The sequence below is a fragment of the Thamnophis elegans genome, chromosome 10 (genome assembly GCF_009769535.1).
Source record: "Thamnophis elegans isolate rThaEle1 chromosome 10, rThaEle1.pri, whole genome shotgun sequence".
Lineage (NCBI taxonomy): Eukaryota > Metazoa > Chordata > Lepidosauria > Squamata > Colubridae > Thamnophis > Thamnophis elegans.
The window spans coordinates 34,252,851-34,270,772 of record NC_045550.1 but is presented as its reverse complement, the minus strand read 5'-3'; the positions used below and the strand labels follow the sequence as shown (position 1 = coordinate 34,270,772).

Below are 17,922 nucleotides of genomic sequence, written 5' to 3'. Positions count from 1 at the left end.
AATTCCAGTGCTTTTGGAATAGCACCCAGTGTGCCAATTACCACTGGAATTACCACTGCTGGTTTGTGCCATAGTCGTTGAATTTCGATTTTTAAGTCCTGGGATTTTGCAATTTTTTCATGTTCCTTCTCGGCGACCCTGCTATCACCTGGTATTGCGATGTCTATGATTGTGACCTTATTTTTCTCAACCAGTGTGATGTCTGGTGTATTATGCGCCAGTATTTTGTCCGTTTGTATACGGAAATCCCACAAGATCTTGACCATCTGATTTTCGGTGACTTTTTCAGGCTGATGTTCCCACCAGTTTGTTGCTGTTTTAATATTATAATTTTTGCACAAATTCCAATGGATCATTTGTGCTACTGAATTGTGCCGCAATTTATAATCAGACTACGTGATTTTTATACAGCAGCTGAGTATGTGATCAACAGTTTCATCAGCTTCTTTGCAAAGTCTGCATTTGGCATCATCAGAGGATTTTTCGATTTTGGCCTTAATGGCATTTGTGCGGATAGCTTGTTCTTGCGCAGCCAGGATTAGTGACTCTGTTTCTTTCTTTAATGTACCTGTTGTTAACCATAACCAAGTTTGTTCACTGTCCACTTTATCTTTTATTTTTTCCAGAAATTGGCAATGCAGTGCTTTGTTCTGCAACTCTCCATTCTTGATTTTATCACATCTTTTCTGTATTCTTGTTTCGTCTGTTGGGCCTTCAGTAGATTTTTGTTCTTTACTTCGATTAATAGATGACTTTGATTAATAGATGATGATGATGATGATGATGATGATGATGATGATGATGATGATGATGATGATTGCCTGCCTTTTGTCATTCTGGTTCACTGTTTAGGTAAAGAAATATTACTGAAATTATGACCCAGTTGGGGATGGATTTAATAAACAATGAAAGGCAAAAGGAGTGGATTTTGGCCAGGGTTGGTGTAAAATCTGTAATTTTTATTTCCCCTTATCACTTAGAAGAGGAGCCAAAGATGGTACGAGCCTAAAATCACAACATGCTTGACAGCAGCCTATCAATGAGATAGTCTACATTGTCATAATCTATGAAAAGACATGGCATCTTTGCAATATAGAAAGTTGGCTCTGTAATGTTTTTCATTTCTTCAACAGTTATAGATGTACTGTTTGCTTATGTTCACCATTACCATACTTCTCAAACTGACTTTTCAATATATTTATCCACAGCAGCTTCATCAAGAGTAATCTTGGAATATGGGAAGGCGGGGCCGATGCCGTGACGAGACAACATGCAATCTCAAAGCTCTGAGATCGCAGTCGACACTTTTATTGCTGGAGGGTTCCAACGGACCTAAATCATCCCGAAGAGATGGTGAACAGGAAGATTACATCTTGCTGATCTCAAGGATATTGCAAAATCTCCGAAAAAAGCAGGGCAAGAGTCTTCTGCTGGCAATAAAAAAGCCAGTCTGTCAAGACTGACGAAGTCAGGGCAACCCCAGAAAGGAATGGAACGATATGGAAATAGAAAGTGATACCAGCTGGTGAGAAACATTTATTGTTTTAAAAAACGGACTGCCTATAAAATCTAAAAACCAATTTAAATGAAAGAATAGAAGAACTTAGTAGCAAATTTGATCTTTGTAACGGTTCTGGACAGTGGTTATCTTACCTTTTAAATGTTATTTACATGGATTGATTCTAAGCAAAACTTTTCAAATGGATGGATTATACCCTTAACATTTCTCTGTGACTGTCTGCAAGACACAGATGGACCTGCTTTGACTTCGACTTTCTAAGCTTTTATTGTGCGGCTGTTTGGCTTAAGATCTGATAAGATTTTACAGCTGTCCCTTTGAAGTCTGTTTTCGCTTGCAGAGAGTTTGCGAGTGAGTGTTCCAATCTTGCTGAGCTTCTAAGATAAAATATAACTGCATATAAACATGGTGTCTCTCCGAGAAGTACTCTTAGCTCTGGAGAGGGTGTTGGAGACAGAGGAAAGAACCGAGAGAAAATTGGATTATTTGGTGCATTTGGCAACAAGATGATGAAATTAAGGATGTTTTTCAAATACAAAATAAGAAGATTGAAATTCAAAAAAATGAAATGGAAGATGAATATAAAGAGATTGAGCTTGCTGATATTCCTGGCAATTGGTTCACTTCTGAGGGAGGAAAGAGTGGAATATTGGAAAAGGAACTAAATGGAGAGAAAATTTACTTCAAAGGACAGGACATAGAAGAAGAAGGCATTAAAGAAATTATGGACTATTTTTAAAATATTTGATAACACTGCTGAGAATTAAAGATAAGCTGAAAAAGGAAACAGAAACAGGGCGTCAATATTATATGAGAAATACTATAAACAAGGAGCTGCAAAGAGGAGTCCAGACAGATTTGTTTAAGAAGATGTTTGGAGGTCTGGCTCCACAAATGGCAGAAGACATAAGACTGTTTTGCTATTGGAGAGATACAGGTTGATAGATGGAAGAGTATAATTTAAAACTAGCTAAACTTAGTTAAATTCAGTGATAATAGGTATAGTTAAATAAAAATTGATAATGATAGTAATGTATACAATGTTGAGCTGTTATGATAAGTAATAATTGGATATGAATATTGAATGTTACCCATGAAGGGAAGGTTAGAAATATTCTTGGACTATAGGTTAGGTTAGGTTATTAATAACAATAACAATAAAAAAGAACAAAATTAGACACAGCTAAGTTTTAACTAATAAGGGGAAAATGTTATGATATAGGATATAGTTAAATAAAGAAAGGATAATGATAATAAACTATATATATGGAGGATTAGAAAACTTTGGTATTAAATATTATGGATGTTTAGCTAAAACAGGATATGAGGATTTAATGTTAATGGAGGATTTTATAAATAAGTAAATGAAATGCCAGCATGTGCTTATGTATTAAATCTTGGTATATTTTAGGATGAAGGATGTTTAAATAATTATAGTCAAATAAAAGTCGAGGTATGATGATGGTAATAAATATTTGAGTTAAAATATTAGAATTAATATGAATTATATTTGATGACGGTGGAAGAGATACACAAAAGCCTTTTGTAACCAACTGATACACTTTCTACAGCAGTATTTCTCAACCTTGGCCACTTGAAGATATCTGGATTTCAACTCCCAGAATTCCCCAGCCAGCATTCACTGGCTGGGGAATTCTGGGAGTTGAAGTCCAGACATCTTCAAGTAGCCAAGGTTGAGAAACACTGTTCTTACAGTATGTAAAGGAGGATTTGTATGTTGGTTTTGAAAATAATTTTTTTTAAAAAAACCTACCAATTCTGTTACTATTTCTGATCTTGAATGTAACAATTTTGACTCTAATTATGGCATTTTTGTATTTCCTATGTCTAAGGTTTCCTGGTATATTTGCATGTTTAACTTTTTTCTATTTAGCAAATTTTATTTTATTCTGTAATTCTTCTGTTTGTAATAAATTTAGTTGTAGAACTTTCAACAACCCTGCAGTACCTAGATGGAGAAGCAGAAGACTATTTGCTTGCTGTTTCCAGCAGAGAAGATGAGGGTTCTATGTAATTTCTTCTCCAGCTTCAGTTTCAAGCTGTATTTCAGTGGTGTCAAACGGGCGGCCCGTGGGCCAGATATGGCCTGTGTAGGCCACGACCCTGGCTCTGCAAAGGCAAAGAAAGTCCCCATAGGCCAGTCATCATGATCCGGCTCGCAATGCAATGGAGTTTGATGCCCCTGCCAGTGTATTTCAATTGAATCACATCATATCCACACAGTTTCAAATTCTAATTTCATTTCAACTAATGAAATGTCATGAAGCAAATAGAGATAGAAACAATGACTTTACAAAACTTTTATTACAATTTTTACATCTTTGGGTCCTTCAGAGTTATTTCAAAATATTTTAAAGAACATTATTGACAAATCAGACATGGATGCTTTACACATTCAAACTGGAAAAAAAATGCAAATGCTTCTTCATAGAACAATCCTTTACAGGCATATAAAAATAGTAAAGAAACACACCTTGAGACGAGGTACATTTTGGAGCAAAAATGAAAAGCATTTAATTGGCTGGGATTTGGATCTTAAAAGTAGTTCTTTTGAGCCAAGTCCATTAAAAATGCAACATTATTGAACATCATTGCCTTCAAATGGTTTTGGAAAATAACATTTTTCAGATATGTATAATTGGTTAAAGAGGACTTATTATATATACTTGTTTCAAATACTGTGGCTGGATGGAGTAATTTATATGACACAATTTCATATAAAAAGCATACATAATCAAGTTTTTCTCTAATTATCCAACTTTTAGTTGAGGATGGCTATTTTGTGTTACTTCCACAGATATTTCTTCAGTTCCTTGGGAAGTTCTATATAACCCCTTCATATTATTAAAATACTTGAAAAACCTGACAGTGATCTGACTAAAGAAATCAAAATAAATGTATACAGATTAATTGTAAAAGTAAAACAGCTGGTGTTTATCCAGTTGGTTTTATATACACTAATAAATTAGTAGTTGAGATACTGATACTGATACACTAATATATATATATTGGTGCATATAAAAATTCCATCTAGTGTATATACAAATTCCATCTGTATTCCTCAAAACCATAAATTTTGTTATGTATAATTACATACTGTACTTAAAACTGATAACAAATTGGAATCTTATGAGGAATTTATTATTTCATCTACTACACAGTTATTCAAATGGATGTTGACCCTTTTTCATATGTGGGCTACATTCTGGTTACATACATAAGGAATACATGAAACCAAAAAGCAGCTAGAATAAAGATAGTCCAATAAACAGGTAAAAGTTTGGCTAGTCTAATTCTATGATATGATTATTTTATCATTGTACAGGTAGTCCTTCACTTATGATCACAACTGAGCCCAAAATTTCTTTTGTTAAATGAGTTTTGCCCCATTTTATGACCTTTCTTGCCACAGTTGTTAAGTGAATCACTGCAGTTGATAAGTTAGTAACACAGGTTGTTCAGTGAATCTGGCTTCCCCCTTGACTTTATTTGTCAGACGTTCGCAAAAGGGGATCACATCGCCTTGGGACACAGCAATGGTCATAAATATGAACCAGTTGCCAAGCATCTGAATTTTGATCACATGATCATGGGGATGCTGCAAAGGTCATAACTATGAAAAATTGTCATAAATCACTTTTTTTTAGCGCCATTGTAACATTGAACGATCACTAAATGAACTGTTGTAAGTCAAGGACAACCTGTAATCATAATGTTTTACAATACTCTTTTCCCCTGGAAAAAATATTAATTGTTCACCGACAACATTATATTAATACATTTGATTTTCTTTCAAAAGAACAGTATTAAAATCAACGTAGCAAATTACTTCAATAATAATACCCAAAGTAGCCCTTTCATATCTATCAATATGAAAATATCTCAACAAAGTCAAAGTATCAAAGTAAGCCTTAGGAAGTAAAAGAAAAAAGTGTTTATAATATATTTGAAACAGTGACAATATAACAAAACAAAATGATGTTGAAATATTCATTAGGTTGCTAGGATGGATGTTAAGGGTTCCTATTTTTGATAAAAGGAGGTCTGATCATCTTGAGGTACTAATTATGGCTGCAAAAAGTGTTGCAGATGCAATTATACCAACAATATCATTCCTCAGTTGTACAGTTGCAGGCCCTAAAACAGTGATCAGAGGATATTTTAGAGCAGAGCTGCCAAACGTTTGGCCCGTGGACAAGATGCGTCACACACTGGGCATGTCTATGCCCAGTTTAGCAAAGGGGGGGGGAAAGTCCTGATATGTCACGTGACATTGCCATGATGATGTGAGTTTGACATCCCTGGTTTAGAGCTACTGCTTTTCAATTGATCATACTGAACTCAGAATAGCCTCTGCAAAGGTTTTCCTCACTGAAACTAAGAATGGGGAGAGTTGGGGAAACATGGCATGACAAAAACGGCACCTCTGTCAACATTTGAGTTTAGAAAGTGACTTAAACAACCTATCACAGCACATTGTTATCTTAGCAGTTTAGTTCTTTTGATAAATCAGCTAAAATGAAACAGCCTGGGCCACGTGCTCAGAGGTAGTGTAGTGTAAAAATTGGTGAGTGTGCATATAGCAATAGCAGTTAGACTTCTATACCGCTTCATAGGGCTTTCAGCCCTCTCTAAGTGGTTTACAGAGTCAGCATATTGCCCCCAACAACAATCCGGGTCCTCATTTTACCCACCTCGGAAGGATGGAAGGCTGAGTCAACCCTGAGCCGGTGAGATTTTAACCGCCGAACTGCAGAACTGCAGTAAGCTGAAGTAGCCTGCAGTGCTGCCTTTAACCACTGCGCCACCTTGGCTCCTGAATATACATATGTGAAAAACAGCAACATTCGTGTTGAAGGTTATATAGCATTAATTGAGTTTTGGTCTTTTTCATCATCATCTATGAAAAACACATGTATTTTCAAAATTATCCACACTATATAGAAATTGTAGAATCGGTAGAAATAGTATTTCCCTGCAAAACATATTCTTGAAACAAAATAAAGCACATTTTTCATAGCTCCATCTTTAATGACACATAGGGAAGATGCAGCCAATGAAATTTGTAAAAATTACATTCCAATTCTTAAAACTGGGTTTATTTTAGTGATATTGAAAGTATCACACCATATCAGGCATTTAACAGAATTTGGCACTGTTTATAGTATCTGCAACATATGATTTGGAATAGCATTTATTCAACGCCTACAGAATTGGACCTACAGAATGCTGATGACTAGCAGCAATAAAATGTTGGAAAGTGGCATATCCCATGCCTGCTATACTACGCTGCTACCTTTAAGAGCTCTGGAGTGTTAATTTTTGGATAAAACAAGTCATCTCATCCTTTACTTTGGTTTGCAAAATGTCTTGGTAAAGGCTTGAGCTCAGGGCTGGGATTCATTCCTCTAACAGTGATATATTAGTTTTCATTTCCAGTGTCTATGGAGATTCCCAGTCATCCAGGTCATGGTTGTCCCAAAGGTGCTTTTTCAACAGGCAACTTGACTTTCTTTTTTTTTGGAAGATATTTAGCTTCTTATCTAAGAAGCATCCTCAGTTCTGACTGAATGCTGTGGAATGGAAGGATTTATATTTTTTACAGTCATCTGGTCGTTGGCACTTTCAAGGTAGGTCATTAGCTCTCTGAGAGTCATTGAGGCCCCTTGGGGGTGTTTATCTGTGCCCTCAGGATCACCTAAATCAGAGTGCAAATGGATTGAAATCTTCTTGGAGTTGTGAAAAGATTGTGTTATAAACAGGAGATACAGTAGGTAAGGTCTATCCCTTCCCTTCTATTTAGAGAGAGCTGTTCAATTTTAACATCTATCTAACATCTTTTACTCCTTTTCAAACCAGTAGCACTTTCTGTCCAGAATGTGGACTTTGTGAATTTCCAGTTCTCATATGTCTATCGGCATGCCTGGCCTTACAAATGGCTCTCTAAATTCATATATTCTTCTCACACAGTTGCCATCTTGGATCATATTTTTATATTGACTTCTGAATAGTGCAGAACAGACACATCTGACAACAAGGCACAGAAATCCTGGTCCCTCCACCATTGGCTTGTTTCTAAAATATGGAAGCCTCATCTAGAAGATTCCAAGCCTGATTTAGAAGCTTTGAAGCAGTAACTGGCCAGAATGGTGTATTTTTAAAAAATTCAGTCACAAAAATTAGACACAAACCTATTTTTTTAAAATATATTTTTCATTGCATTCCTGTAACAACTAATGGGCAATTACATTCTTGGCCCTCATTAGAAATGCATTCTGTAGAATGCTGTATATGTCTCTGGCACATGTTGCAATCCTGAATTAAGGCAAATTGAATGGAAGAAATGCACATTGGTTTATTGAAAGGGCCCTTACAACTCTTACTTTTAAAAATTAAAGTGCTTTGTGATTCAAGACAGGCTTCCAAGGCCAGAATATGGGATACACACACTCCTAACATTGTACTTTCCTTAAGCCTGGTAAAGTCACTTTTCCATAATTGTAAATATCTTCATCTGTGCCTTGATTAAGGTGCTTCACCATATTTTTTTCGAAGAGCTGTGGGTGGTAGGCACCCATTGTGCATGCTTGATCAAGGACACTCTGGTAATAGTGGCACATGTCTGTTTGCCTCTTAGAGGGGAGAAACTCATAAACATTCACTTCATCACAGAAGTGCATCATAAGAGCAATGCCTAGAAAAAAGAGAAAAAGAGAAACTTTTAGGCATGTTAAAGAAACAATTTAATAGCAAAAAATATTAATAGTAACACAAAACAAAACAAAGGGAAAAAAACCCCTTCTTTTGCCCAGAAACCTCTAATGATAGAAAATTTGAAGGATTCCATACTAATCTTTTATTAACTTACTAACTTAACAATTGCAGTGATTCACTTAACAACTGCGGCAAAAAAGATAGTAAATTAGGGCAAAACTCACAACAAATGTCTTATTAAGCAACATAAAATTTGGGCTCAATTGTGGTCATAAGTCAAGGACTACCTATATATTGGACATAATATCATCTTCGTACTTTATTTCTCTAAAATAGGGATACAAATCAAAAGGAGAAACCAAAGATTTACCAAGCATGCCAGAAGAAGGTGGATTTGGCTGAATGTCCTCCGGTGAGTTCTCCTGAAGGATATCCCAGAGTTGCCATTGCATGTAGGGATTCAGGATATAAAAAGGCTGGTTGGGATGTCTCTTCCGATAATGCTTGTAGCTTTCAAAGAAATGGTAGTCTGGTTTCTGAAACCACTGAAACCAAAAATGAAAATGAGTTGCAAATTTCCTCTTTGGAAATAAGATCCTTTAAAAAAAATATTTTTATTGAAAGTTTTAATTACAGAGAGAAAAGAAAATACAAATGAAAGTTAAAAAAAAAGAATTAAGTGTATGTAGAAAAAAAAGAAAAATATATAAAGAGGTAGCTTCCATCACAAGTACAATCTTACACACACACACACACACACACACACACAAAAAGAAGAATCAATTTCTGGTTGGATTTCTTCCACTCGATGAATTTTTATCCTTTTATCCTGTCTTCTCCTACTGATTTCTAGCAAGTAAATGGCAGATTTGACCTTGAAATGCCTTTTCATTAAACAGATTTAAAAATGAATATTAAACTGTTAAAGGTAAGATATTAAATGTAAAATAACATTCATTTATAAATGTCTTAAATATTATATAAGTATTTATATGATGTAGTATAAAAAGTAGGAATAAATTGATTGAATAAATGGCAATCTTCATTGCAAATCTTATAACAATTGTTGCTGACAATCTCAAGTAATTGTGCGTGTTTGTGTGTGTGTGTGTTTACAGGAGCTCCTTGTGCTATCCCTACAGCAATGGTACAACATAAAATAGAAAATAGCATATCATTAAATAAATACAAAATGTAATAGAATTTAAATGTCCTTTTACTAGTGTAAATGTCCTTGGATCTTTTTCCCAGATATAGTTCAAGAATAAATTAACTTAACAGAAAAAAAATACAGGGAAGTTTTAAGAAATGATTCCTTGTGCAAGAGCTCTCTCTTGTGGTTATAGATATGTTAAATTCAAAAACATTTTTGTTTTACAAAACACAAAGTGAAACTATCATATTAACAGTGAAAAGAGTTAACACGAAAGATATTGTGCTCTTTCTTTAAAACGACCCAGTAATGCTTTTGAGAAGCATAGGAAGGCAGTAAACTATATTTATACTTTGCTTTGCCTTTGAGAACAGCTTTATTTGAAAACCTATAAACTACATTAAAGGGGATGTGGTGGCTCAGTGGCTAAGCTTGTCAATTAGAAGGTCAGCAGTTCAGTGGTTTGAATCCGCGTAACGGGGTGAGCTCCTGTTACTTGTCCCAGCTTTTTCCAACCTAGCAGTTCAAAAGCATGTAAAAATGCAAGTAGAAAAATATGAACCACCTTTGGTGGGAAGGTAACAGCATTCTGTGCACCTTTGGTATTAGTCATGCCAGCCACATGACCATGAGATGTCTTTGGACAGCTCTGGCTTTTTGGGTTTGAAACAGTGATGAGCAGCATCCCCTAGAGTTGGGAACGACTAGCACATATATGTGAGGGGGACCTTTACCTTTACTATGTTAAAGTGGCTGTTGCCAATCTCCCAAGAAGGAATATTTTGTGTGATGCTGATAGAAGGGCTATATTAAAAGAAAACTCCCTAAACGGAGATCATTTAAATTGGAGATCAGAAAACATCTCAATGAAATACTAAAATGAAAGATATATGAAATACGGTACTATCCCTTGGCCCACCAACTTTTCTAGACATCCTACATACTGTACACCAATGACATTTACCTCATAAATACTGGCATGATATGGTGCTGGATCCCACAGAATGATGATTCCAAAGCTGAATTGTACATCTGAAACAAACCTCTTTTCTTCAACAGTAATAAGCTAGAAATGACAAAAGAGATGGAGATCATTGCATTCTTTCCTATTTGAAAAGTCTGGGGCATCCATTCCCAATCTAAATGTATATGCAATTCAGTTCTTAGAATTCTCAGTTCATTAGAATTATGAAAGTTGAAGTGGATGTATCTGAGATTGCAGAAAGCTAACTTGAGTCAGATGACACGGCTTTATTTGGACCATTATTTTAAATTAGGCTTCTCCAACGTGATGCTTTCCAGATGCATTACACAACTTATCTGTGTAGGTCTTGAGATAGCATGGAAGATCTTGCATATACAGCATCACAAACAAAAACAAATACACTTACTTTCATGACCTACCAGCCCTTAATTTATGTGACAGTAGAGTTAATGGGAATAAATTACTGCTGCATGAGTTTTACATTTTCTTTTCTTGCCTCAGTGAGGTTTCAGTCATAGTAAATTACACACTGTGAGCAAAGAGTATTCAAGGACATGAATGCAGGGTTAATATGGAGAGGAAGAAATAAACACCTTGTGAGTCATACAACAACCACACACATAGTACAGGTTAGTCCAGTTCTAATTTTGAATGTTTAAGCAAAAATCTGAAATGTATTTCCAATGTCCCCGTGATCTTGAACCTTTGCATTCAAACACACTTCCCTATTTCATTTGCTGAAACAGTAATAGAAATACCTCAAATGCCTTCACAAAGATACACACCCACCCATGCACGCACACGGAGGCACCTCCCCTGGTGAAATTTTTATCCTTTGAAATTTTGCCATAGCATTGAACAACCCTAACTCTTAACCAGGGGTGGTTTCCGACAGAGACTATTGCTGGTTCACTCAGGGACGTGTCGTGCGCAGTACAACTTGCTCTGCGCATGTGCAAAAGCAAAAAACAAGATGGTGCTGCCTATGGCGCCGCTGGGAGAACCGGTTTGGGGGCATGGCAGACCTGTGTCGTTGCTGGTTCTAGTGACCCAGGCCGCCAAGCTACTACTGGTTCGGCCAAAGGTGATCATCAGGTGATCATTAGTTGGAGAGTGCATGCATTAATTTTTATTCAGATAATGCCAAGGATCCAATTCTGATAGTAAGCAGAAATCAGTCAGAGTTCCCTCTTTCAATAGTTCATACAATTTCCACTGTATAGTTTTGTAATAAAGGTCCAACAAAGCCTTTGATTCCCAAATGACTGTAACTGCTTCCAAATGTAAATGTTTTTTTAATTTTCAAAATATTGTTGCCTCTGGATTATAGAAAAAAAGAGGTTTTTTTTTGTAACCATAGAGTAAGAGGTAATTTTGTATTTGCTCTTATAAACAAATGCTGTAAATAAAATTGAAGGTTACATCTTTCTATTACATTTCATTCATCCTTCTTGCACTTTGGCTTCATTCTTGTTTCCCTTCTACCTTTTATGCTTTTTTCCCCCTTATATTAGTTCTTGTTAGTTTTTTTATTCTCCTTTTTACAAAAAAATATATTAAAAAAGGAAAGAATGTTGTCTCTGGCAGAGAATGTTTATACAAAGATAGCAGAGTTATTTCTGTTATAATAGTATGCTATAACTTTATTTTTGGTTTATAGAGCAGTTGCATTTTTAATGTTACTCAGAAAGTAACTCTGAAGTTACTCAAAAACCGAAGGGTTCTTCAGAAGAGAATCAATTGCCATAGCAGTTCAGATGTTCAACTGAGGCAGCAGATCACCATTAAACAAAGACTGGGAGCATGTTTTGTTTACGTCTCTAAGTTCTGTGAACTACAGTGATAAGGAAGTTTATAACGAATTTGTCTTAACAAAGTCCTCATCCATTAACTCAGCTGCCTCATTAATATCCTGTCACTGCATATTTCCGGTTATTTTAGCTGAGCACAATGCATCAGAGCTACAACTTGAGATATCTGCTCTCAGTGACTTGTTGAATTCCGTTTAACTGTTATAAATCCACCATTTAGTAATTCTGTTTTGTATTGATTGTTCCCTTCGTTATCTATTTAACTGCTTGGTCTCTCATTTCTTCTTAAATTTTCAATTAATTGTTTCCATTATTCCTCTGGTATAAATAATTACACCAATTAACCAATAATGCAATATTCCTATTGGCCAGCCAACTTTAGTGTATCAACTAATTTTCACTTCAGCATTAATTTTACTTCTACTACTTCTAAAATACAAGGAGTCCTTGACTTGCAACAGTTCACTTAGTGACTGTTTGAAGTTACAGTCCTGAAAAATGTGACTTATTACCATTTTCAAACTTATGACCATTGCAGCATCCCCATGGTCATGTGATTAAAATTCAGATGCTTGACAACTGACTCACATTTATGATGGTTACAGTGTCTTGAGGCCATGTGATCACCTTTTGCAACCTTCTTAACAAGCAAATAGGGAATGGGGAAATCAAATTCACTTAACAGTTGTATTACTACTTTAACAAATGTAGTGATTCACTTAACAAAGATGGCAAGTAAACTCATAAAATGGAGCAAAACTCACTTAACAAATTTCTCACTTAGCCACATAAATTTTGGGCTTAATTGTGGTCGTATTTCGAGGACTACCTAAATATATATAAATTCTCTCCATGTGCTCAGATAAACTTGTAAGTATTTGTATAGAATGAATGATTTTCAGTGACTCCATTTCCATCACTGCCCTGCATGCATCATATGCAGACTGATTCATGCATTCCAACATTGTTTGATGGAGTCAGCTGCAATGAATATGGAATCTCTTGAGTACTCCTCTCCAACTCTGTGCCCTCCAAACATGTTAGACAACAACTTTCTGAAACTGGCTAGAAGTCTCTAGAACAGCAATGCAGGTTGAGACTTTTCTTTTCCAGTAGCTAATTCAGACATGGCTACTATTCGAGGTCAACTCCAGATACAGTTATTGTACCACTGACTTGCTTAATTATAAGTAAACATGTACAGAATTATACTGAACTTCCTGAAATCCATCATAGGGGTTATTCCCACTACAGCTTTTAGATAGTGTATTAGCATCTTTATTAATACTGGTTTTCTTTTCTTTTTTTACTAGAGAAAGGGAGAATAATTTTCATGGTGATTGTACGATCTCAGTGAAGTTTCCCCCCCATCATTGACATTAATTTACAGGCACTAAAGATATTTATTCCTGCAAAGACTAATAATAGCATGCACATTGTGTGTCAAAACTGTAATTGTGGAGGCTTAAAACCTCCCCCACCACCCTGTGCAGAAACTTCTGCAAAGTTTCCCCGTATCATTTCCTCAAAATCCAAATCATACATAAAGCACTTTCTGGTAATACGTTTATTTGATGTCAAAGCTGTATTTGGAATCAAAGCTGCATCCCTTGGCTGCTTTATGATTTGGATTCCTGCAATGTAAATACGAAGCTGAATTGGGTTTTTTTTATTACAGAATAAGTTAAGTAACTTTTAAAAGTATCTAAGTTTCTACCTAAAAGGATTGCACAGTTAAAAACAGTGCATTGCCTTTAATTACACCTGCATTTATTTTGGTTGTTCTTTCGCTCAAGTCGAAAAAAAAAATGCTTTCAATGTTTTTTTTTTGAAAAATCAGAAAACAGAAAATTTCAGTGAAATTCTCATGAGGCTTGGAAGTTTTTGCACTGATGACAGGTGTGCATGCAGCTCTTCCCTTTTATCACAGAATCCATTTTCCAGGGTTCTGCAGCAGTGGTGGGTTACGACTGGTACGTCCCAGTATGGGTGTACCGGTGCCTACTGGGGAGCACCAGGTATTGTTCCGGTACGGTGCTCTGGAGGACCCACCTGCCCACCTGTTCCCCTTACCACTATTTGACCTGACTGGGGCATTTGCGCACACGCATGGAGTGTACGGTGCCTGCGCAATGCTCCGCAGAGCAGCTGGAGTGTCACGGGTGGTGGGTATGCATGCACGTGCTGCGCATGTGCACGTGGTGGGTGCCTGGCCCCATTGCAGCATATGGGTTGCAACGGGATCCGGAACCCACCACTGTTCTGCAGGTTGCAGCCCTTCTGGTTTCCCCTGCTTCAGAGAAAGGAACTTTCTTATTTGGCATTTAAAAAAAAAAGAGGCATGGGCACCCAGCTGTGGAAGCAGAGCATTTTTAAGTACAAATTTGTAACAGTGTTACTGCACTCTCTTCCTTTAATAATAATAAAAATAAAAAAGTTAGAATAACTTGCAAAACCAGAAAGAACTACGAAAACAATCAAAAGCACATCTGCTAATAATATAAAGTAAGAAAGAAAACTTTCTTTATATTGGGAGACATATCTTGACACAATTAAATTTAGCACAAACTGCACATCTATTTTTGGACTATGATACTTGAACGTCAGCTGTAAAAAAACTGGCAGGCTTAAGATAGAAATCAATATGATCTGGACAAAAGCTAAATGTAACTTAAAAACATGAAATTAACATTTAAATAAACTACTGTGTTTCTCCAAAAATAAGACAGAGTCTTATTTTCTTTTTACTCACAAAATATGGCTTGGACCTTATTATGATGGGAGGGTTTATTGTTTTGGGGTTGCTGGGCAGCTGCTCCCTTCTGAGTGGGCTCCCAAAGAGCCGGGCACAGCCTCATGGGTGAATGGCTGTGTTGTGCTGTCGCAACATAGCAGCCATGAAACAACCACGCTCACAAGCAGCCAACCGGCAAACCCCCTTTTCAGCCAGGCACAGTTCCATTCACTGACCTAGGGGTATCGCCAAGCCACATGAGCGCCTGTTCGCTGCCTCCTGGCTTCCGCAGCTTGGCTCCTTTGAAGTGCCAGTGAATAGCGCTCTGCACGGCTGGAGAAGGGGGTTACGCGAGCGGCTGTTCTGTTCTCGCTCACGCGCCTCCCAGCCTCACAATGCCCTGGCCCAGCTCTCCCCACAGAGGCAGAGTACCTCCATTGCTGCTGCCATCGCATGGCTTTTTCTGCAGCTTCCAAATCGAGTCTTCCAGCAATGGCCACGCTGGGCGTATGCTCTGCCGGCAGCTGGCCCACAACCATAGAGTGTACGCCCAGAGCGGCCACTGCCAGAAGACTCGGTTTGGAAGCCGCAGAAAAAAACATGCACGGCAGCGGAGGAGCTCTTCCTCTGCAGAGAGAGCTGGGCCAGGGCATCATGAGGCTGTGAGGCGCGGGAGCGAGCGCTGAACAGCCGATCACGTAAGCCCCTTTTCCAGCCATGCAGAGCGCCATTCACTGGCATTTCAAAGGCGCCAAGCCACAGGAGCCGGTGGCAGCTCATGTGGCTTGGTGATACCCCTAGGTCAGTGAATGATGCTGTGCCCGGCTGGAAAGGGGGTTTTCTGGGTGGCCGCTCGTGAGCGTGGTCATTTCATGGCTGCTGTGTTGCGCTGCTGCATTAGCGCAACACAACCATTCGCCCATGAGGCTGTGCCCGGCTCTTTGGGAGCCCGCTCACAAGAGAGCAACCGCCGGCAACTCCCCTCTTCAGCTGGGCACAGAGCCACTCATCAACCTAGCGGTATCCCGAAGGTGCCAAGCAACACGATCACCTTTGCCTCCCCCCCCCGGTTCCCACGGCTTGGCACCTTTGGGATACCGCTAGGTTGGTGAGTGGTGATCTGCCTGGCTGGAGTGGGGGGGGGGTTGTCCAGGGGGCTTATTTTCGGGGGGTGGGTTAAATTTTTGCCCACCTGAAAAATGTGGCAAGACTTTAGTTTCAGAACATGTTGTATTTTTGGGGAAACATGGTAATAGATATGATCTAGACAGAAGCTAAATTTAACTTAATAACATTCAATTAACATTTAATTAAATTAACATAGGTATCTTTGAGTTATGATCCTAACTGGGACTGTCATTTTCATCACTAAGCAAAACATGGGGCTGTGTTGCTTTATGATGGCAGACCTAGTTATGGTTGTTAAGCATGGACTGCACAATTATTAGGCAAAGACTTCATGCTATTCTTCTCTGCGCTAACTGCCTCCATTCCATCTTCTCCCACCAGCCTACCTCGACCCATTTCTGCCTTTTTCACCACACAGTACAACATGGCCAAACACAGAGGCTGCTATATTCTGTTGCCATCCTCCCCAGCTTCCCCAAGCAGCCTAGAAATCCTTTTAGCAGAAGGAACAGAAAACATCCAATTCATAGGGCTTGCAGTAACCAGCAGGCATAGGCTGTGGTAAGCGTTATTTCTTGGCTGCTCCCTTCCTCCTCCAGCCAGCCATGGTGGTAAGAGCCCAGTGTTGGACTGGATGCAGAACTAGTACCAGTTTTGGACCCAACAACTCTCCCTCACCTGGCCTTTATCCTCCTTGTGCCTCCGGAGGCAAGAAACCTGGAAGGTGGCCTGGAGAGGAGAGCTTGCTGTTTAGGAACAGACTACCCTTGTAGATCTAGCCCTTATGAAAACCACCCAACTTCTCCCACTTCTGTTGTTACTTAGCTGACCTACCTGAGAATTAACAAGACGTATTGTAGTTTTCTCACCGACATCTACCTGAAACCCTTTGGTAGGGGCCCCATTAAACCGCAGGACTGCATCATGTCTGTCTGAAAGACACAGAAAATATGAACTGAGTACATCTCAGAGCAAATTCTTTAAAGTTTCAGTAGCTCAGCTAGGAAGTTCTGTGTTCTACAGAAAAAAAGCTAGGAACAAGTTTCAATGTCACCTCAATGTTCTTGTCATATATTTGAAAAATTTATACCATAGTTTTATAATTAATTTATGTTGATCTGCTTCTACATTAATGTTAAACCTTTGAAAAAAAATAAGAGAGGGGGAGGGAGGGAGGGAGAGAGATCATTTAAAACTCAAGAGCATTAATCTCTATACAATAAACTACTCCTTTAACTAAGATGTAGAGTTGGGCATAGATCGCTTTATTCAATGCCTGCAGCTGCCTCTCTTGCAATTAAGAAACACAAGGTGATTCTGATGGATTGCAATTAACTGGAGTGTATGAGGAATGACCAAATGAACCTTAATCTGGACAAGTTGATAGCAAGGAAACTTGGCTAGGGCTTCCAGTTGGGGTTTTTAGCCTTATCCAAGTTCGTGCACTCCAGATATTTTTATTCGAAACAACAGAATAACAGAGTTGGGAGGGACCTTGGAAGTCTTCTAGTCCAACCCTCTGCTCAAGCAGAAACCCTATACCAGAGGCCTTTTGGGCACCAGAGACCAGTTTTGTGCAGATAAGTTTTTCCGTGATCAGAAGGGCCATGGTTTCTCATGCTGCTTGCAACACGTGTATGGGGCTTTGCTTGTTTGCAAGGCCCATTTATTGGAATGCTGCAGACCAGTGCCAGTGCACAGACTGGGGGTGGGGTGGGGGGTTGGGAACCCTTGCCCTATACCATTTCAGACAAATGGCTGCCCAATCTCTTCAGCGGTCCAAAACCTTCGGTGTTGAGGCACCCACAATTTCCAGACACAAATCATTCCACTGCTTCTAACAATTAGCTCAGGATA

General features: G+C 38.2%; 1 protein-coding gene across 5 annotated transcripts in view; it reads right to left on the bottom strand.

Moving 5' to 3' along the window:
• Window positions 1-6,919: 6,919 nt before the first annotated feature.
• Window positions 6,920-17,922, bottom strand: part of ST6GAL1 (ST6 beta-galactoside alpha-2,6-sialyltransferase 1) — a 58,454-nt gene continuing 47,451 nt past the window's right edge. For all 5 annotated transcript variants that reach the window (XM_032225946.1, XM_032225947.1, XM_032225943.1 and 2 more), the window contains 4 exons: window positions 16,900-16,997; window positions 10,372-10,473; window positions 8,625-8,799; window positions 6,920-8,234 (listed from right to left, as the gene is read on the bottom strand). In XM_032225946.1, the coding sequence (XP_032081837.1) occupies window positions 7,993-8,234; window positions 8,625-8,799; window positions 10,372-10,473; window positions 16,900-16,997 (617 nt within the window). In that variant the 3' untranslated portion in view covers window positions 6,920-7,992. The remainder of the gene's footprint in view (window positions 8,235-8,624; window positions 8,800-10,371; window positions 10,474-16,899; window positions 16,998-17,922) is intronic.